This window comes from Lithobates pipiens, unplaced genomic scaffold (genome assembly GCF_037356315.1).
Source record: "Lithobates pipiens isolate NorthernLeopardFrog02 unplaced genomic scaffold, aLitPip1_a1.2 Scaffold_19, whole genome shotgun sequence".
NCBI lineage: Eukaryota > Metazoa > Chordata > Amphibia > Anura > Ranidae > Lithobates > Lithobates pipiens.
In genome coordinates this window covers 489,020,300-489,042,433 of record NW_027507764.1, presented here as the reverse complement: position 1 = coordinate 489,042,433, position 22,134 = coordinate 489,020,300, and the positions used below count along the sequence as shown (strand labels likewise).

The following is a 22,134-nucleotide window of genomic DNA, read 5'->3' as shown; positions in this document are numbered from 1 at the left end:
GTCCCCATTGGAAGATTTCCCCTCTATTACTGTTCTGGGGAAAACCAAAAAGTTGGGTTTTTTCTTTTATTTTCACTTTCAATAATAATGGTAAACAGGACAAATAGAGAGGGTGAATCCCCTTTACGGGGACACAGACAGCAATAAAAACAGATGTCCTAATCCCTCTCCACTCTATCCGAAACTAAAAGAAAAGTTTTGCCTTTAGTTAAACGTTAAAGAGTGACTATCAAAACAAGTTTTGGATAGAGTGGAGAGGGATTAGAACACCTGTCGGGTTTTTATTGCTGTCTGTGTCTCCATTAGGGACATTCACCCTCTCTATTTTGTCCTGTTTACTATATTATCAAGAGTAAAATCCCACATTTTGGGTTTTCATAAGAATAGTAAAGTGAAATCTTCCAAGGGGAACACTAGTTCTGGTAACAGCTAAGGATTTCTTCACTTTGGAGGGATTTCCTCTTACTTCTTGTTTTGTCTATTGAACAGTAAGTGAAAGGAAATCTCCATAATGGGACACAGATAGCAAAAAAAAGCTGACAAGGGTTATAATCCCATTAAAAATGGAAAAAAAAAACGTTTTGCCTTTAGTTCTTACTTTAAATTCTGTTCTTCAACTTTTCTTTTACAGTCTTCGAACATGAGCGCCATTGTCTTTCTTTCTGTACTCAAGTATATGACAGTGCTGCTGTGAACATGAATGCAGTGTACGTGTGTATACAAAAACAGTGCTGCTCTGTGTGTGTGGGTGTAATATATATATATATATATATATATATATATATATATATACAGTTAGGCAGGGCTCAAGTCCTGCGGGAACGATTGGGAACTGAGTTCCTTTACTTTTTCCACAACAGGAACTCAGTTCCCGTTAGCAGCCATGTCCTGCAAGACTTTATAGTATGCAAGCTGTGTGGGAGGTGCTACACCAGCAGCCGCCGACACAGCTCGCAATAGTAAGTGCCGCACACCTGACCATTCAGGCATTGCCAGTAGGGGGCCCCATGACCGCCTCCGCTTCGATCTACCTGTCAATCACAGCTAGCTGACAGGTAGATCAGGTCTAGGTCTAGCTGACGGGTAGATCAGCTATTCTGCTCACAGGACATGCAGGGAGAGAGGTGAGCTGAGGGAGGAACATCAGTTTGGGGTGGTAAGCTGAGCACAATACCTGGCAAAGTTTAATGCCAGGAGGGAAGTTTATGTGGAAATATGTGAAGGGTTGGAATAGCATTGAGTGTGTGTTGGAGCCCTGCAGAGTTTGCAGCCCCCCAAGCTAACATACATCTCCTAAGCAGGGACACATCACTATCTCCCCAAGCATTCTGTCTAGATAATGTGCAGTTAATTTATGACCTTTCCGTTTAACCCTGTGTTATCCAAACTCTGTTCAATGAAAAGTGTAAACTCACCACATAGACACTCTATATACAAAATAAAATTCCCCAATAAAGATCAGAACATGATGTTCACATTTGCATGGAAGCACAATTGAATGAATGCGGATTATTCAGAGAATTACCGTATTCATGTTTATTGAGGATTTTTTTTTTTTATGTACTAACAGTTAAGCCTCACACAATAAGAAAATTGGATGAAAAATATCACTTTTGAAGCGTTTGTGCATATGAGCGTACCATTTTTTTTTTTTTTTGGTGGGGGAATGGATCTTGGGTTCTCACACTTTTTTCCAAAGGGATTGACCCCTGCAGTTAGGTCCATATATATTTGGACACAACTTTTGTTTTTGTTCAGGTATTTGCCAAAACATATTCAAGCTATAGTTATATAAAGAAAATGTGTGTAAAAATCTCATGCTTATTATAAGTGTAGACTGCTGCGCTTTTAACACTCCTTGGATACAATAATTTAATGGAAAAAAATTGAAAATGGAAAAGGTTGCGCTGTCTCATAAACAATGAAAAACTTGTATCAAAAAATATATAGCAAACACAGTTTATCAACTAGTGGTAAATAAAGAGTTCAATAAACAAGTGTCCATGTGTTTCAAAAATGATTCCATTGGTATTCCACCAACTAGATGAGCTATCCACCATTCCCAGTGATAATAAAGTATAACAATTCAAATAAACATTAAATTGGCCTCTTACCAACTTCTGATGATTTCTAGATTATAAGAGATCATGCATGCATAATGCATGAGGTAAGAAAATGCCCGATGCCTGGCCACATCCTCTGTGTGTCTCCCTACCTCCAAGATGGATGAATGGATCCAACAGCTGCAGGATCAGTGCCCCAACACTTCCCAGCACAGATTGCCACTGTGCTTCACTCAGGTGTGTGTACAGGATAGGGCAGTGATGGCGAACCTTGGCACCCCAGATGTTTTGGAACTACATTTCCCATGATGCTCATGCACTCTGCAGTGTAGGTGAGCATCATGGGAAAGGTAGTTCCAAAACATCTGGAGTGCCAAGGTTCACCATCACTGGGATAGGGGAACACAGAAAGAAAGCACATTGCATAATATGTAAAAGCAGGGGGTTTATTTGAGCTAAAATATGCACTTACAACAGAAATAATAATATTAGGCAGTAGAGAGAGTATGATCCAGCATGGAGATCACCAACAAATCTGGATGTTCATCATGTCACAGCTCTTACGGCGTCAGCACACAAAAACATTTTGGACAATTTCATGCTCCCAACTTTGTGGGAACAGTTCCTGTTCCAACGTGACTGCACACCAGTGCACAAAGCAAGGTCCATATAGATATGAATGAGCGATTTTGGGGGGGGGGGGGGACTTGACTGCCCTGCCCTCAACACAATAGAACACCTTTGGGATGAATTAGAGCGGAGACTGCGAGCCAGGCCTTCTCATCCAACATCAGTGCCTGACCTCACAAATGCACTTCTGGAAGAATGGTCAAACATTCCCATAGACGCACTTCTAAACCTTGTGGACAGCCTTCCCAGAAGAGCTTAAGCTGTACAGGGGTGAGCCAACTCAATAGTGAACCCTACGGACTAAAGCCTCATACACACGATCAGATTTTCCAAGGGGAAATGTGTTATGACAGGCTGTTGGTGGAAAATCCGACCTTGTGTATGCTCCATCGGACAATTGTTGGCCAACTTTCCATGGACAAATGTTGGATAGCATGTTTTAAAATTTTCCGCTGACTTTTCCGAGCTTGTGTACACAAGTCCGTCGGACAAAAGTCCAAAGTACAAACACGCATGCTCGGAAGCAAGGACGAGCCAGAAGCGGTCGGTCTTGTAAACTAGCATTCATAACGGACAATTAACATTCATGACGTGGCAAATTATGAAATCTCGAAATGTAGAGCACAATTCTCTTCTTCTTTATTTAATGGGATAATAATGAAGCTGCTTTGCTGGTGATACTGATGAAGTTATTGCAAACAAATTTTCAAAGGCTTTTTTTTTCTAGTGATATCCAGAATAATATTATTATGCTTTTTTTTTTATTATGCTTTTTTTTTTTTTTTTTTGAGTGGGGCAAGTTACCACAACACCATTATCCTGTAATTTTTGAAGATCGAAGTTACAACTATGTTGGTGTCCCTTGTCAATTTAACATTTTTTTAAATGTAACTGTCTACTCCAAAACTGTCATTTGAAGTAAAACACATAGCCAAGTATTATTCTACATAGTTTTTTTTATTGTGCATTAAAAAAAGAAAACTAATAAAATTAGACATGCTATCGGCCAATAGAACTTAACCAAAAAGTATATTCTATGCATCCAAAAATATAGAAAATATACCAAATCAAATCATTATTTAACCAAAAAAAATAATGTCAAAGCAATAACTCCAAAGCCAATAATAACACATTATCTCCTCCGATTCTGCAACATGGATGGTTGACAAACTGCCATTCAGAAACGAACTAAATAGCGCAAAATTAAAAATGCAAAATTAAAAGTGAGAATCAACACTCAAACCTCTACTAACACGAAATTAGCAGAAGGAGCCCAAAGGGTGGCATTATAGAGCTGAAAAACAACATAGTACGTCACTACGTTCGTAATTGTTGGCCAACAATTGTGTGGCTGTGTGTATGCAAGACAAGTTACGGCCAACGCCCTTCAGACAAAATTCACATTTACTTTTAAACATAATTTATTAGTGTTTTGTTTCAAATGCTTTTTTATGCATTGACATGCCTCCTTAGACCCAGTCTGTCCAGATAGTATGGTCATCTGCTGACTTGGCACCATCCACAGGCAGCTTAAATCTTCAAAAAGACACAGAAGTGAAATCCAAGACAATTTTACTTTAGATATGTGAGGGGGACAGAGGAAGCTACCTTCCTAAGACTAGTAATCAAGTTGTAGTGGGCAAAAAGACATAAAAAAAAATTCTGAAAGCAGGGAAGAACAATGAGTAAAGCCTCGTACACACGATCGTATTTTCTGCAGACAAAACCTCTAAAGGGCGTTGGCCCCTGTCTTGCTTACAAATGGCACACAATTGTCAGCCAACAAACAGGAACGTAGTGATGTACTACATGTTTTTTAAGCTCTTTAGCGCCACCCTTTGGGCTCCTTCTGCTAATTTTGTGTTAGAATTTTGGTGAGTGTTGATTCACGCTTTTCATGTCAAGCTTTTTAGTTCGTTTCTGAACAGCCGTTCGTCAACCAGCCATGTTGCAGAATCAGAGGCGATAACCTGTTATTTATTAATGGCCTTGGAGTGATTGCTTTGACCCAAGTCCAGTCCAGGAACAGGAGGAGGAGGAGTTCTTGGACCAAAAATTGGTTGCTTTATTAATCGTGACCAATTATGTCATATGCCTTTGCTGTGGGAGCTCCAGGAGAATAATCCAGATGTTTTTCAGTATTATCTCTGGATGATGGACCCCTGCTTTCACCAACTCTTCATATTGTTGACCCCCTATATTAAGAAGCAGGACACATGCATGAGACTTATAAAAGTAACAAGGGACACCAACATAGTTGTATTTTTGATGGGATAATGGTGTTGTGGTAACTTGCACCAAAAAAAAAGCATAATAATATTATTCTTGATATCACTAGAAAAAAAAGCCTTTGAAAATTTGTTTGCAATAACTCCATCAGTATCACCAGCAAAGCAGCTTCATTATTATCCCATTGAAGAAGAGGAGAATGTGCGCTGAATTTCGAGATTTCATAATTTGCCATGTCACAAATGTTAATTCTCCATTACGAATGCTAGTTTACAAAACCGACCGCCTCTGGCTCGTCCTTGCTTCCGAGCATGTGTGTTTGTACTTTGGACTTTTGTCCGACGGACTTGTGTACACACGCTCGGAAAATCCGACAACAGACATTTGTCCGCGGAAAATCCAACAATTGTCCAATGGAGAGTACAAACGGTCGGATTTTCAACCAACAGCCTGTCATCATCATTTAAGATTTAAACAGTTGCAGAAGTGTTGAGTGCAGATCTGTCAGCAAACTTTATTCTTTAATCCAGAACAGTTTGGTAGTGGGGCAGGTAGTTGGATATACATACTGATCAGCCATAACAATAACCATTAACAGGTAAAGTGAATAACATTGATTATCTCTTTACAATGGCACCTGAAAGTAGGTGGGATATATTAGGCAGCAACTAAACAAGTTGTCTCTAAAGTTGATTTGGTGAAAGTAAAAAAAAAAAAAGGCAAATGCAAGGATTTGAGCAACTTTGACAAGGGCCAAATTTTTTTGGCTAGATGAGTGGGTCAGAGCAACTCTAAAACTGCAGTTCTTGTAGGATGTTCCTGGTCTGCAGTGGTCAGGACTCACAACAAAAGTGGTCCAAGAAAGGAAAATCGCCACTCCGGCAACAGGGTCATGAGCAGCCAGGCTCAAAGATAGAAGTGGAAACCAATGGCTGGCCCATGTAGGCTGATCCAACAGAAGAGCTTCTGTCGCTTTAATTGCTGAAAAGTTCATGCTGGTTCCGAAAAAAAAGGTGTCAGAAAACACAGTTCATTGCAGTTTGTTGAGTATTAGGTCAGGGTGCCCGTGCTGACCACAGCCAAAAGTGCCTACATTGTCCATGTGAGCATCAAAACTGAACCAAGAAGTGATGGAATAAGGTGGCCCAGTCTGATAAATCTAATTTTCTTTAACATTATGTGGATGGTCGGGTCTGTGTACATTGTTTTCCTGGGGAAGAGATGGCAATAGGATAGAGTATAGGAAGTCCGATCCATGAAGGCCCTACCTCACAGACCTTGCAGGATCTGCTTGTAGGTGGTGTGCAGCTTGGTGTGGTGGCAATAATTCGCAGCTAGGTGCAATAGAGACCTTGTATGGAAGTAATGCATTAACAGTTCACAACAAAACCCAGAGGAAAGACCGCTCAACTGGGTGCACTCATGGTTTCCAGCAATGTGAATGTAGTAATACACAGCTGGAATGACAGCGCTGGTAAAGAGACCCCTCTTTACCACTGCCTAGCCATCTTGTTCCAAATCGAGGAGTTGCAGACCCTATGCTTTCCCTCCTCATCAGGAACCTTTCCCTACCACTAGTACAGTCCTTAACAGGCTGGGTACCTTTTCCTGCACTGCCCATTCACCAAATGCACACCAAAACTGTGAGACAGGGTATTAAATAGGCTCTTCCTGACCCAAGATGTCAGAGTCATATGGGGAGACAGCATCCAATAGGATAACTTCCCCAGTGACCCAGGAAACCATAAAGGAATCCTGTTCCTCTTGACTTCCTCTCCAACACCAGTGCCGCTGTGGAAGAGCGCCACCTGCAGTAAAGCAAATAGACTGAGCCCGCCTACATGCTTCTGACAGCTTGGTGCCAGATACCACAGCATACCTAGAGAGAAGTGAATGCCTTGACATGTCAGAGCTGTTTTGGTGGCAAAAGAGGTAACCAACTCAATATTAGGTGGGTGGTCATAGCGTTATAGTGGGGGGGGGGGGGGGGGTATAATGTTATGGCTTATCAGTGCTTTTTTTCAGGGAGGACTGGCAGAGTTGCTTTAACCACTTGCTGCAGAATCATGTACATGTAGGTGATTGTGTTCAAGTGGTTATGACTGCAGCTGTATGCCATAACCCTGGTATTTTTCTTATACAGCCGGCGATGCTTTTTCATCTAAAAGCAATCCTAGCAGCTGATTAGCCGCTGGCTTGCTTTTAGAGTTGGCAGTAGGGGATGTCCCACTCCCACTGCTTAGTCAAATAAAGGAAAGGCCCATTACAGGCAGGGACCGTGGGCCACTTTGATGTGTAGAAAACTCCCAGTGTCCAGCTGATTCCAGCACCACCTCTTCAGGCACTGGCAGCCTGCCTGGTTTCAGCTGACCCTTTCATTAGCCCTCCTGGCTAATCTTACACAGTCCTCCAACTCTACAACCATCTCAGACTGCCACTCCTCGGTCCTCCCAGACTGTTTCACTCACCAGCCACCTGGTTGTCTTCTCTGAGATCTCCTGGACATGCTCGCTGGCTCCTGCTGTCCTCACACCTGTTCCCATGCCTCTGTACAGGACTCCTCCGTGTGTTGTCAGAGGATCCCTCCTGCACCTGAGCTGCCAGACCCAAGGTCACCACCCCCCAGACTAGGTGGCTAGGGGGCTACATCAATACTCCAGGCAGCTCTTTCTAACCACCCTCCTATTCTTTTGGAAGTTTATCAAAGTTCCAGAAAGTAGGGGGAGGTAACAAAGACGCTGACTGATGAGTCATTCCAGCCTCCCTGAGTCAATCAAACCCTGGCCCAGAATAAACCCAGGCTTGGCTACCAGCCAAACCAAATTTACCTACACTAAACAAATTATGTACACTCCCATTCTAGCACACTAGAGGGCGCATAAAAGGGTATTTTTTCCAATGCATATGGAAAATCTCTGCGCAAACACCGTGTGACATAAAAAGTTGCAATGACCACAATTTTTTTCCTGCTAATATTCAAAATAACTCAACACACAGCCATTAATGTCTAAACTGCTGGCAACAAAATTGAGAACACCCCTAAGTGAAAATGTTAGCCAATTAGCCATTTTCCCTGCCCGGGGTCATATTACTAGTTAGTGTTGCAAGGTCTCAGGTGCAAATGGGGAGCAGGTGTGTTAAATACGGTGTTATCGCTCTCACTCTCTCATACTGGTCACTGGAAGGTCAACATGGCACCTCATGGCAAGGGTTAAGGCAGTGCTGGTAAATAATGGTGGCCACACAAAATATTGACACTTTGGGCCTAATTTGGACATTTTCAATTAGGGGTGAACTCACTTTTGTTGCCAGCGGTTTAGACATTAATGGCTGTGTTGAGTTATTTTGAGGGGACAGCATATATACACTGTTATCCGCTTCAGCCCCGGAAGATTTTACCCCCTTCGATTTAACTGACAATTGTGCGGTCGTGCGACGTGGCTCCCAAACAAAATTGACGCCCTTTTTTTTTCCACAAATAGAGCTTTCTTTTGGTGGTATTTGATCACCTCTGCAGTTTTTATTTTTTGCGCTATAAATAAAAAAAAGTGTGATAATTTTGAAAAAAGGCACGATTTTCTTCAGTTTAGGCCGATACGTATTCTTCTACATATTTTTGGTAAAATAAAATTGCAATAAGCGTTTATTGATTCGTTTGTGCAAAAGTTATAGCATTTACAAAATAGGGGATCGTTTTATGGTATTTTTATTAATATTTTTTTGTTTTACTAGTAATGGCGGCAATCTGCAATTTTTATCGTGACTGCGACATTATGGCGGACACATCGGAATTTTTTGACACATTTTTGGGACCATTGGCATTTATACAGCAATCAGTGCTATACAAATGCACTGATTCCTGTGTAAATGACACTGACAGTGAAGGGGCTAACCACTAGGGGGCAGGGTAAGGGTTAAGTGTGTCCTGAGGCGTGTTTCGAACTGTGGGGGGTGTGGTTACGCTTGACACATCACTGATTTCTGCCCCGATCACTGGGAACAGAGATCAGTGACACTGTCACTAGGCAGAACGGGAAGATGCTTGTTTACATTAGCATCTCCCCGTTCTACCTCCACGTGAGACGATTGCGGGTATCCCTGCGGCAATCGAGTCTGTGGGACCCGTGACCCGACTCACGGAGGTCCCGGCTGGCGCACACGTGATGGCGGCATAGCGGCAGATTTAAAAGGAAGTACCGGTACGCCCATTTGCCCAGCCGTCCCATTCCGTACATCGGTGTACGCCGGTCGGGAACCAGTTAAACATGATGTACACTGACTACTTTACATTGTAGCAAAGTGTCAGTTCTTCAGTGGTGTCACATTAAAAGATATAATAAAATATTTACAAAAATGTGAGGGGTGTACTCACTTTTGTGAGATACTGTATGTGTATGTATATATATATATATATATATATATACACACATATACACACACACAGTATATATATATATATATATATATATATATATATATATATATATATATATATATGTGTGTGTGTGTGTGTGTGTGTGTGTGTGTGTGTGTTTGGGGGTTCTAAGTCATTTTTCTACCCAAAAAATGCAGATTTTTACAAAATCAAACAAACAGTGTCAGAATAGGCCTGGTCTTCAAGTGGTAAAGGTACAGGGACACTGAGATGTAAGCAAAGCACTTACCTCTTGTGTGAAGAGCTCTCATGTGCATGCATGAGGCAAAACTATAATAGCATCCTTTGACTGTTTTCATATGGGCCAGTGACATCAGTTTATTTACTTGATAACACTTAATACTTGATGACACACTTTGCCTTAGTGTCAGCCTTGAACTATAAAGCCATAGATGTACAAGGGGACAGCCCACCCATGCGTGATTAGTTGCTTTTCTAAAGGACTTTTCAATTATGGTTTATTCACATTATTACCGTTTCCTGAAGGGGTTCCGGAGGACCGTAAGGATCCTGACAGTTAAAGTAATGTGTGTGTATTCAGTCAGATGCATCGCTACCTTCAGTTTAACATAAAAATGCCTGGAACCTTCAGAAAAGTATACTTGTGGGAAAGAAAATGCTTTGTCATTTTGTTTTCTCCTGGACTCCTCTGGGCCAGTGACTGGTTTCACATTTTTAATGCTAACGCTGCCAGTTTCCTGGAGTTCTTATCCTTAGCCGGGGGCTGAACACACACAGCATGCCTAATATCACCTCACAGACTTCAGCTGACAAGCCATCTAGAACTTTCCCAAGGCAGACTCCTCCATAAGACAGACGGTTCAAAGAACTCTGTCTGCTAGAATATTAATATAAAACAAACACAAATTTATCATATCCATAACAGATAGGCGAGATACAATGTGACAGCAGATAACTAAGAGGGAGTAAAAAAATGGGCCTATTTAAACATGCAGTCATATAAATTAAAGCATATCTAAACCCAAAAGCAAAAACGTAATATATTGCAGTGTACCGGTCCTTAGGCTGGCCGTACATGATCGAATTTCAAAAGAATTTTCTTTTGAAAATCAGAAAATTTGTGCATTTTGTGATCCGATGTGCCACCATTGATTTCTAAATTCGACCAACCAAACCTTCAATTTCACCTCATTTTGCTACAGAAAAGAATTTTCGTGCCTGGGAATCTTTTCTTTGCGGGAATTTACTTTTCTTGCACATGCGCATTTCTTTTTCAATTACCTTTCTCGGACGATTCTCCCATCATTGATTCAAAAATCGTTTGTTTTTTTAAAATTTTTAACATGCTCGATTGCTCACATTCGATGACCACACGAAAATCGACTGTTGCCGCAACCCACTAATGGTGGGAAAATTCAAATGAAAATTCTTAGATGGCACCCTTCACCGCTCCTACCCTACCCTAACACCTCCTCGCTAGCGGGCGAATAGAGCAGCTAAAACTACCCTACACTTTTTTTGGATAAGTTGGTCTGTTAAAGGATGTTGAAAATGAGCAACTGGGGCGGTGTGGGCGTTGGCTGTAAAGCGGCGCTATTTTTAGCGCCGCTTTACCGCCGACGCCCGCACCGCCCCAGTTGCTCATTTTCAACATCCTTTAACAGACCAACTTATCCAAAAAAAGTGGCAGATAGAGGGTTGAGACAAATCATTTACTAATGGCGGGTGCTTACAATGTCCAGCTTTTATTAAAGCGGAACTGAAGTTGCACTGTAAGAAACAGCAAACAAGCAGCCTTTTATTGCAGAAGAGACATGCACTGTGTCTTCTGCAGTAAAATGACCCCCCCCCCCCCCCCCCATCTGCCTGCTCGCTGTCTTCTGAGTTGTGCATGTGCAGCTTAGCTTACAGTGGCAGGATAGAGCCGCTGTCATCCCCCACCAGCCAATGAAGAGGCCCGAATACTAGCACTCAGAAGGAGGTTTCCGACACCAGCAAGAAACCATGGGACAGGTAAGTATTCACTCTTCAGTTCCGTTTCAACAAACCACAATTTAACCACTTGCTGACTGCCCTATAGCAATCGGGCACTCAGTGTTCGCCAGCACTCGCCGATTGTTGGGCAGAGACTCAGAATTGAGCTCTGCCTATGTAAACAAAGCAGAGTTCCGTTCTGACAGAGGTGAAGGGATGGATTTTGTGTTCCTGCAAAGCAGTCATTGAGGTTTTGAGGCTGACGTTTGGTAACTTGAACCTTCAGCTCCCTTCACATATTTTCTATGGGATTAAGGTCTGGAGACAGGCTAGGCCACTCAAGGACCTTAATGTGCTTCTTCTTGAGCCAGTCCTTTGTTGCCTTGGCCGTGTGTTTTGGGTCATTGTCATGCTGGAATACCCATCCACAACGCATCAATGCCCTGGCTTAGGAAGGAGGTTCTCACCCAAGATTTGACGGTACATGGCCCCGTCCATCGTACCTTTGATGCAGTGAATTTGTCCTGTCCCCTTAGCAGAAAAACACCCCACAAAGCATAATGTTTCCACCTCCATGTTTTATGGTGGGGACGGTGTTCTTGGGGTTATAGGCAGCATTCCTCCTCCTCCAAACACAGCTAGTTGAGTTGATGCCATAGAGCTCGATTTTGGTCTCATCTGACCACAACACTTTCACCCAGTTCTCCCCTGAATCATTCAGATGTTCATTAGCAAACATCAGACAGGCCTGTACATGTGCTTTCTTGAGCAGGGGGATCTTGTAGGCGCTGCAGGATTTCAGTCCTTCACGACGTAGTGTGTTACCAATTGTTTTCTTTCTGACTCTGGTGCCAGCTGCCTTGAGATCATTGACAAGATTGTCCCATGTAGTTCTGGGCTGATTCCTCATCGTTCACTTGATCATTCAAACTCCACAAGGTGAAATCATCTTGCATGGAGCCCCGGACCCTGAGATTGATAGTTATGTTGTATTTCTTCCATTTGTGAATAATCGCGCCAACTGTTGTCACCCTCTCACCAAGCTGCTTGGCGATGGTCTTGTAGCTCATTCCTTGTGTAGGTCTACAATCTTGTCCCTGACATCCTTGGACAGCTCTTTGGTCTTGGCAATGGTGGAGAAACTGGAATTTGATTGATTGATTGATTGATTGATTCTGTCGACAGGTGTCCTTTATACAGGTAACAAGGTGAGATTAGGAGTACTCCCTTTAAGAGACAGAAATCTTGTTGATTAATAGGGGATCAAATACTTATTTCACTCATTAACCACTTGCTTACTGGGCACTTAAACCCCCCTCAGTCCCAGACCAATTTTCAGTTTTCAGCGCTGATGCACTTTGAATGACAATTGCGTGGGCATACAACACTGTACTGTGTTGGTGGTATTTAATCACAGCTGGGAGTCTTTTTTTTGCTAAACAAACAAAAAAAGATGCAAAAAAAAAAAATCATGTTTAATAGTTTGTTATAAAATTTTGCAAACAGGTCATTTTTCTCCTTCATTGAAGTGCGCTGATGAGGCGGCACTGATAGGCTGCACTGGTGGGCACTGATAGGCTGCACTGGTGGGCACTGATAGGCATAGTTAAGGCGGCACTAATAGGCACAGATAAGGCGGCACCGATGGGCACAGAAAAGGCGGCATTGATGGGCAAAGACGGACACAGATAAGATGGCACGGATGGGTGGCATAGATGGGTGGCACGGATGGGTGGCACTAAGGGGCACTGATAGGTACCACTGATAGATGGGACTGATGGGCACTGATAGGTGGCACTGATAGGTGGCTCTGATAGGTGGCACTGCTGGGCACTGATGGGCGGCACTGCTGGGCACTGATGGGCACTGATGGGCGGCACTGCTGGGCACGAATATGTGGCACTGGGGTGCAGCACCTTTGTTGAGGCAGATTGTGGGCACTGCTGGGTGGCACTGTGGGCACTGCTGGGTGGCACTGCTGGGTGGCACTGTGGGCACTGCTGGGTGGCACTGTGGGCACTGTTGGGTGGCACTATGGGCACTGCTGGGTGGCACTGACAGGGGGGACACATTTTTTATTAATGTGGCAAAGCAGGGGGCAGGTGGGCACTGGCAGGGGGCAGGTGGGCACTGGCAGGGCTCGCCGTGATCGGGACTGATGTCCCGATCACGGCCGCCGGTGATCTGCTTTTTTTTTTCTCCTCGCGCTGTCAGCGCGAGGAGGAATAATAGCCAATTACCGGCTCCGTTATATCACATGATCAGCTGTCATTGGCTGACAGCTGATCACGTGATAAGGGGTCAGGATCGACCCCTTGCACGGATCGGTGATCAGGCGAGTCTCGTAGACTGGCCGATCAGGGGGCGCGCAGGCCGCTCGTGCACGGGACTACGTCAATAGACGTAGTCCCGGCAAAGGAGATCCGCGCTGTAGCCATCATTCGGCTATAGCGCGGGTCTCAAGTGGTTAAAATGCAAATCAAATTATAACTTTTTTGAAATGTGTTTTTTTGAATTTTGTTGTTGTTCTGTCTCTCACAGTTAGACCCCTTCCACACTTAGGCAGTTTTCAGGTGTTTTAGTGCTAGAAATCGTGCCTGTAAAGTGCCTGAAAACTGCCTCCCATTCATTGCAATGGGTGCTTTTACAGTCGGGCGGTGCGCTTGCAGGATGTTAGAAAAAGTCCTGCAAGCAGCATCTTTGGGGTGGTTTGGCCCTGCCTATTGCAATGAATGAATGAAAAGCGCTTTGGAAGCGCCGCATCACAAGAGTTTTTAACCCATTTTTATGGGGTTAAAAGCGCCCCCCTTGCGGTAAAGCGCCGCTTACACAGCGGTAAAGCGCCACTAAAACAAGCAGCGCTTTACTGTGAACACACGGGCGGCACCAGTGTGAAAGGGCTCTTAAAGCAGCTAAACACAATGGGACTGGGATATTATGTCTTGATTGATAGCAGCTTCCCTTCCCTGTTATTCTAAGACACAGGCTGGAGGGGCGTGACACAGCCTGTGACTGGAAGAAATTTGCCCACACCATGTTACTGCCAAAATGTAATAAAGATTTGATTTCAAATATATATTTGTATGAAAAGTTTATTGATATTAATTATTTATTATTACTCCAAAGCTGTTTTTTTTATTTTGAACATGTGACCAGCAGCAGAAGACTAGAAGCTCCTCCTGCCACTGTTTCCCTGCAGACAGGCTGGGAAAGAGCTGGATCATGTGACAACTGTATATCAATTAGGAAAAATTTACTTTAATGTTTTTTTTTTTTATTAAATTGATTACAGTGCCATCATCCACATACACAATTAGAAAGGACAAAATAAATTAAACAGTGTGTGTTTAGTATCACTTTAAGGGTTTTTTGTTTTGTGAGGCTTTTCCAGTCCAACTGCCTACATCATCTGGTTTTTAGCACTGATGAAGGGAGAGTGCTGATCCCCAATACGTGTTGGATGTTACAAAATAAATATCTTTGGAAAGGTCTACACAAACTGGCATAGCGCTCCCATCATTTCAAAACAACAATAAACTCCTCAAGACCCCACAGTTGCTGGTGAGCAGCCTCGAGGACCGTAAACTACCCATTGCAATATAATGCATCTCCATAAGGTTCAGTGCTCCTACATCACAAAGATTGTTTCGCGAGGAGGCATGCTGGCAGAAAACACAGAGAAACTGGCAGTGAATGAACCAATGAGAATGGTAACAATACATAAAACAAATCTATGTATATAGTTCATATAAAACCAAGAGGGATGGGGGCTACTATGTTAGACTGTATTTTATTTGTTCTTAACTGCTTCCCGACCACCTCACGCCGATATACATCGGCAAAAGGGCGTGTACAGGCAAAATCGCGTACCTGTACATTGCCCTTTAAGAGGCGGAGGGGGCGTGTGCCCGCGGGAAGCTCCGTGAGTCTGGTCGCAGGTCCCGCTGACTCGATTGCCACGGGGATACCCGCGATTGCCTCACGGAGAGGAAGAATGGGGGGATGCCGTTGTAAACAGCATCTCCCTGTACTGCCTAGCAGCAAGTAACACTGATCTCTGCTCCCTGTGATTGGAGCAGAGATCAGTGATCTGTAAAACATAGCCACGCCCCCCACAGTTAGAAACAGGCCCCTAAGACACACTTAACCCCTACACTGGCACCTAGTGATTAACCCCTTCACTGCCAGTGTCATTTACACAGGATTCAGTGCATTTGTATAGCACTGATTGCTGTATAAATGACAATGGTCCCAAAAATATGTCAAAAATGTCCAATGTGTCTGCCATAATGTCGCGGTCACAATAAAAATCGTTGATCGCTGCCATTTAAAAATATATATATATATGTATTAATAAAAATGCCATAAAACTATCCCTTATTTTGTAAACGCTAATACTTTTGTGCAAACCAATCAATAATCGCTTATTGCAAATTTTTTTACCAAAAATATGTAGAAGACCACACAATTTTCAATTAAAGCGATGCAGTGCCGAAACGTAAAAAGTGCTCTGGTCGGGAAGGGGGTAAATTCTTCCAGGGCTGAAGTGGTTAAAATGGAACTTCAGTCATTTTTTCATCTTTCCATCTATTAAATCTTCTGCCCTTGTTGTTTTAACTTTGGATAGTAAAACATTTTTTTTTCTACCAGTAAATACCTTATACAGCCCACTTCCTGTTTCTTGTCTGGTCATGGCCTAGGCCAGTGATGGCGAACCTTGGCACCCCAGATGTTTTGGAACTACATTTCCCATGATGCTCAACTACACTGCAGAGTGCAAGAGCATCATGGGAAATGTAGTTCCAAAACATCTGGGGTGCCAAGGTTCGCCATCACTGGCCTAGGCTTATGACATCATACACAACTCTCTCTCTCTCACTCTCGTGACAGTTTGTCACGAAGGGAGGTGGGATGGCTCATAAAAGGGCCAATGAGAGCTGCAGGGCTGGAGGTGTGTGTCTGTGTAAATCCAGGAAGTGAACAGGCAGCAGCTTAAGCTGCCCACAGCTAAAATGGATGCAGCCAGACTTAGTAGAGGGAGATTTCTGCAGTATATTTGGCAAGTACAGAATCACAGTATATATAAAATAATATGCAAAGTGGTTGGAGGGAAGCTTCAGAATGGCAAAGATGTTTTATTGCAAATTATGTGAGCAGACTGCAGTTCCTCTTTAACGGTATCTATCTGACCACAGGTACTGTAAGTTACTTTTTATAAGATGGTCCAAAACAATTGCTTGTTACTCTTCAACCACTGTAGATTGTACCGCATTTGAAGTAAGCTTGCTCATCTAAACCAAAGCCGCTTTGGAGCAATCATTTGCCTAAAAAAGTTGTTGCAAAGTTTACACACAAAGTTTTTCTGCATCACATTTTATTTATTTATTTATTTATTTATTTGGATCACTCCACCAGCAACGAGCCAATCAACGGAATGCACATTTTGTTCAAATGAAATGTTCTTGAAAAATAAAATTTTCCTGTCTGCATTTTTGGTTACTGAAAATTCTGTATACAGATTTCTCTGTGCTAAAATGTATCCGCTATGAGTCTCTGCCTTCTCGCAATTCAATTTATGACAGATTTCAGTATAATGGCTCTGATTTATTTGTGCTAGAAACCAGATTGTGACTTTGATGTAACAGAAATAGAAGGTGTGCGTTTCACTGGCTTATTACTCCAGCGTTGACTGGTACAATTACCACCTCTGCCCTGATCGACTATGCCCAGACTGCTGCTTACAGCTAGTAAATATGACCCATTTCTTGTGATGTGTGACTGTGGTATGACACATAGATCTATAGCGGTGACAACGTGCGTTATTTGTTACCCATTTAAATACAAATAAATGTATTTTCTCTGGTTCTGTACAGGTAAAGCAAGGATTGAAAAGTTCAGAAAAAAATACCAATGCAAGTGAAAAGCCTGTAGATCAAGGAGAACAGGACAAGAAGAAGGAGGAAAAAGTTCCTTCCGAGCAAGCAATGGGCGTACAGCAAGATAAGGGAAAGACAGATCACATGGGCAATACAAAGATGGATACCGGAGTGGACACCAAAGACAAGTCCTACATTATAAAAATGTCACCTTCAACCAAAGCTGGAGAAGGAGAACTGCTTACTGTGGAAATTAGAGACTCTCCACAGGAAAAGTAAATTAGGAGACTTTTGAATGATACCCCATTTCGATATAAAATGATAATGATCAAATACTTTTATTTAAAGTGTTACTAAACCCAGGACCCTGCATTCACTATATCTGGTCTCCCACAGTACACAGAACATGGAAATGCAATTATTTTTGTAAATATAAACTGATAAATACCTTTTCTCATCAGCAGTATGTAGGAGTCTTGTGACTTCTATCAGTGTCAGGCTAAGCACTGGTTAAAGCTTGTAGGAGGAGTTTTCATTCTGCTCTGACTGGCTGCAGGACCCCTGACCCTCTGTCTGGACACTGCTAATTGGCCCTGTGCTGATCACATGCACTCTCCCAAGAAAATAAATCTCTCTAGCAATACACACCAAATTGAGCATGAGCAGCTTCTCCTCGAGGCTCTGTTTATTAGGTGATGGTTTGGGGACTGTGGAAGAAGGGGAGGATCAGAGAAGACAGAATCAAACAGCCTTTTTACACAATGTAGAGGATTAACCACTTCCCCAGTGAGTATAACAAGCATGCTTTACTGCATACACACACTGATTTTACTGTTGTGGGTTTAGTAACACTTTAATGTTTTTTTTCAATCTACCTATAAATGTATCCAATCCCCTTTTGAATACACTCTTAGTGCCCGTTCACACTACCGTGACTTGTCAGGCGACTTAGTCCCCTGACAAGTCGCGCTCCGTTCTGTACTATGGAATCGTTCTAATAGGAGCGACTCAAGTCGCTCCGACTTAGAAAAAGGTTCCTGTACTATTTTTGGGGCGACTTCAGGTGACTTGCATTGACTTCTATACAGTCGTAGTTTTGCAAGTCGCTGCTGAAGTCGTGTGCAGGTCGTGTCTGTGAGTCGCGCTGCAAGTCGTGTCGCCCCTGTGTGAACGGGCACTTAAAGTTTTGTAGCATTAAAGGATCAGTTCACCTTTAGAGAAAAAATAATAAATGCACACATTTTTCAGGTAACAAAATGTGTATTTATTATTTTTTCCCCTAAGAGCATGGAAAGCATTTAACCATACTCAGTGGATCACTAGTGCAATATCAGGCTCCTTCAGATGAGCCTTCTGTTTGTACCTCTCTGTAAGTCTTCCTATTAAAGCTGGCCGACTTTTGAAATGGACTACAAGCATGCTGATCAGCATGCTCACAGTCCATTGAAACCATTGAAACTACAAGTATTTTTGCTACAGGGGCAGACAGGACTTGTAGTATATTTACACAGATTGCTGTGAATGACACTGCTGTGCAGGGCAGGGGAAACTCAGGGGGTGGGGTTACTGCACATGTTGCACCCAGGGGCGGATCCAGAGTCTAGTCTTGTGAGGGGCACTGCCAGAAAATATATTTTTTTCGCAGGCAATTTATCGGGGAAATGGCAGGTATCGGCTCTTCAATCATCCTGGCACCATGGTTGTTAGTTTGTCAGAATCATTGAAGCGCATTATTTCTATTATTACATTGTTATATAAAATGAATAAGTTCAACTCACCATAATGCAGAATCAGTGGGAGCCCCGAGTGTGTCACTTGCCACATCACCTGCCACAAGTTGCGGATTGTCAATTGCCACGTTGCCTGTCACCAGATGCAGATTGTCACTTGCCACATCACTTGCCATGTCGCTTGTCACCAGATGCAGATTGTCACTTGCCACATCGCCTGTCACCAGATGCAGATTGTCACTTGCTACAACGTTACCTGCCACGCCACCTGCCACAAGTTTCAAAGAGTTACGAGTAATGCCTCTGATATAAATATGCAAGTACTAAGTACCATCATCCACAAATCTTAAATATCGAGGAATTTGGTATGGGGGTATTGGGGCAGCCATTCACGCTAGCCTCCTGGAACAAACCCAAACCAAAAAATGTTGTTTGGACTATACCGGTACTTTCCATTCAAAAAAGAGAAAAATAAAAATTATTAAAATTTACTAATGTTTAATGAATGCATAAAACACAAACAATACACAGAACATCATTGTTAAAATCATGGTACACCCCAGAGTATTTATCATTTACAGATACTCAAAGAAGAGTTCAGTTCTAGCAGCGTACAGGGTCTCCTCTACTAGTTTCGCGGAACACCCGCTTCTTCAGGAGGATATCTATATAAATTGTAGTAAACAATATACAGACCATTAGCAATCAGCCAAATAATATATAGAAGAAATCGGAACATCATTTGAATAATGAATATACATCATCACATAAGGGAAATAAGGAGATCAACTCACCCAAAATTAAAAAAACAGAGCTTTAAGAAATAACAGGAAAGCGGACCCCTATGTTCCCCCTATAGCGGACATGGGGGATTGGTTAGATAGCTCTAGGGAAAAGAATAAATAAATACTTGGTTAATGGCAATTGAAGAGAGAGAGAGAAAAAAAAGGGGGGAGGGAGGGGGGAAGGATTGGGGAAGGTGAAAGGGAGGGGGGGGGGAAGAAAGAGGGGAAAAAAAATAAAAAAATATTTTTCTCTCTTTCGCCATTACTCCAACCAAGACTTACCAAGCAAAGTTATATATATATGTACCCAGTCGCAATATATGCTACTCCAAAGGTTTCAATCAAACAAGCTTGGGGTTGCGAATAAATAAATAAACCAAGCAATCATTAGAAAGGCAAAACGCTGGTCCATCTATAAGAAAACCAATCAATACCGGTAAAAAAAAATATAAAGAGATGAAAGTGAGTAGACAAGCCTGAGGCTAGGTCTCCCAGGAGACATTTGCCTGATGGATGCCGATTATAACCTCCGGTCAAAGGAGCCATCCGTTCTAACCTGCCCAACACAGAGGTCTGATGGCCGCTACATGGGCTCCCTGACGTGCATCACGCCAGGCGCCCGCCGGCGGGAAGTTGGCGGCGTCTGACGTCATGCAGTCAGCGCCTCCACACTACGCAGGTGCAGTGTAACATACACTACAGCGGAAGTGCGCAGGGGAGAATAAAGAAGAGACACCGGTAAACCGGATGTCTCTATTCTACCCCTGCAAGCCATGGGAGAGAACAATCCCATCCCAGGCCAGGAGGGGCACATGTCCGCCGAAGGGGGAAATTATAGAAGGGGTACCAAAAGAAAAAACCCATCAGGTAAATGTCTCCTGGGTCGGGAGACCTAGCCTCAGGCTTGTCTATTCACTTTCATCTCTTTATATTTTTTTTACTGGTATTGATTTGTTTGCTTATAGATGGACCCATGTTTTGCCTTTCTATTGATTGGTTGGTTTATTTATCTATTGGCAACCCCAAGCTTGTTTGATTGAAACCTTTGGAGTTACATATATTGCGACTGGGTACATATATATATAACTTTGCTTGGTAAGGCCCCTTTCACACTAACGTCCCGTTCAGGCCCGCCTGTCAGTTTTTCAGGCGGACCTGAACGGGTGCTCCATAGAGCTCTATGGAGCGTCGGATGTCAGCGGTGACATGTCCGCTGACATCCGACCCGCTCCGATCCGAAAAAGTGTGACGGAGGAAAAAGCTATTTTTCCATCCGTCTGCGGATCGGATCGGATGACGACGGGCACTGCGGTCCGTCGTCATCCGATCTCCCATAGGGGAGAGCGGCGCTGTGACAGGTCCGTCCCTGCACAGTGTGCGGAGGCAGACCTGTCATCTCCCTGCTCAGCGGGGATCGGCGGAGTGATCCCCGCTGAGCAAACGGACATCCACGGGGCGGATCAGAACTGATCCGCCCCGTGTGAAAGGACCCTAAGTCTTGGGTGGAGTAATGGCGAAAGAGAGAAAACATTTTTTTTATTTTTTTTCCCCTCTTTCTTTTTCCCCCCCTCTCTTTCACCTTCCCCAATCCTTCCCCCCTCCCTCCCCCTTTTTTTTTTCTCTCTCTCTCTCTTCAATTGCCATTAACCAAGTATTTATTTATTCTTTTCCCTAGAGCTATCTAACCAATTCCCCATGTCCGCCCTAGGGGGAACATAGGGGTCCGCTTTCCTGTTATTTCTTAAAGCTCTGTTTTTTGAATTTTGGGTGAGTTGATCTCCTTATTTCCCTTATGTGATGATATATATTCATTATTCAAATGATGTTCCGATTTCTTCTATATATTATTTGGCTGATTGCTAATGGTCTGTATATTGTTTACTACAATTTATATAGATATCCTCCTGAAGAAGCGGGTGTTCCGCAAAACTAGTAGAGGAGACCTTGTACGCCGCTAGAACTGAACTCTTCTTTGAGTATCTGTAAATGATAAATACTCTGGGGTGTACCATGATTTTTTATTTTTTTTTAAATTTAACATTTATTGAAAATTCGGAACAGTAAAATAGAAACATCACCAAGTGGGTATACCCAGGTGTCGTTGTATACATACAAGCGGTGACAGAAGTAAAGTGCCTAGACCCTTAATACCTGAAGGGTTACAATAAAGTCTCATGAGGTCGACAATGTGTAGACATAGTTATATAGGGGAAGGGGAAGAGAAAAAAAAAAGGAAAAAAAGGGGGGTGGGAGGCGGAGGAACCTAGCTGCAAATAAGAATAGGTACTGGATGTTATTTGTAAGAGAGCGTAAAGGTCCTGTACAGGAGTTGATCGTTGGGGTGTATTCAATGAAGAGATGCGCTTCTAGGGTTTATGATCCAGAGATCCCAGATTCTATGAAAGCGATTTGTGGAAAGGTTAGCTTTGGCAAAAGAGTACTCCAGCAAAA

The 22,134-nt window shown here is 42.9% G+C and overlaps 1 protein-coding gene across 1 annotated transcript in view; it reads left to right on the top strand.

The window, feature by feature from the left end:
* Positions 1–19,351, top strand: part of CNGB3 (cyclic nucleotide gated channel subunit beta 3) — a 534,104-nt gene extending 514,753 nt beyond the window's left edge. The window contains exon 21 of the mRNA XM_077492986.1: positions 17,166–19,351. Coding sequence (XP_077349112.1) covers positions 17,166–17,447 — 282 coding nt within the window. The 3' untranslated portion in view covers positions 17,448–19,351. The remainder of the gene's footprint in view (positions 1–17,165) is intronic.
* The last annotated feature ends 2,783 nt before the right edge of the window (positions 19,352–22,134 follow it).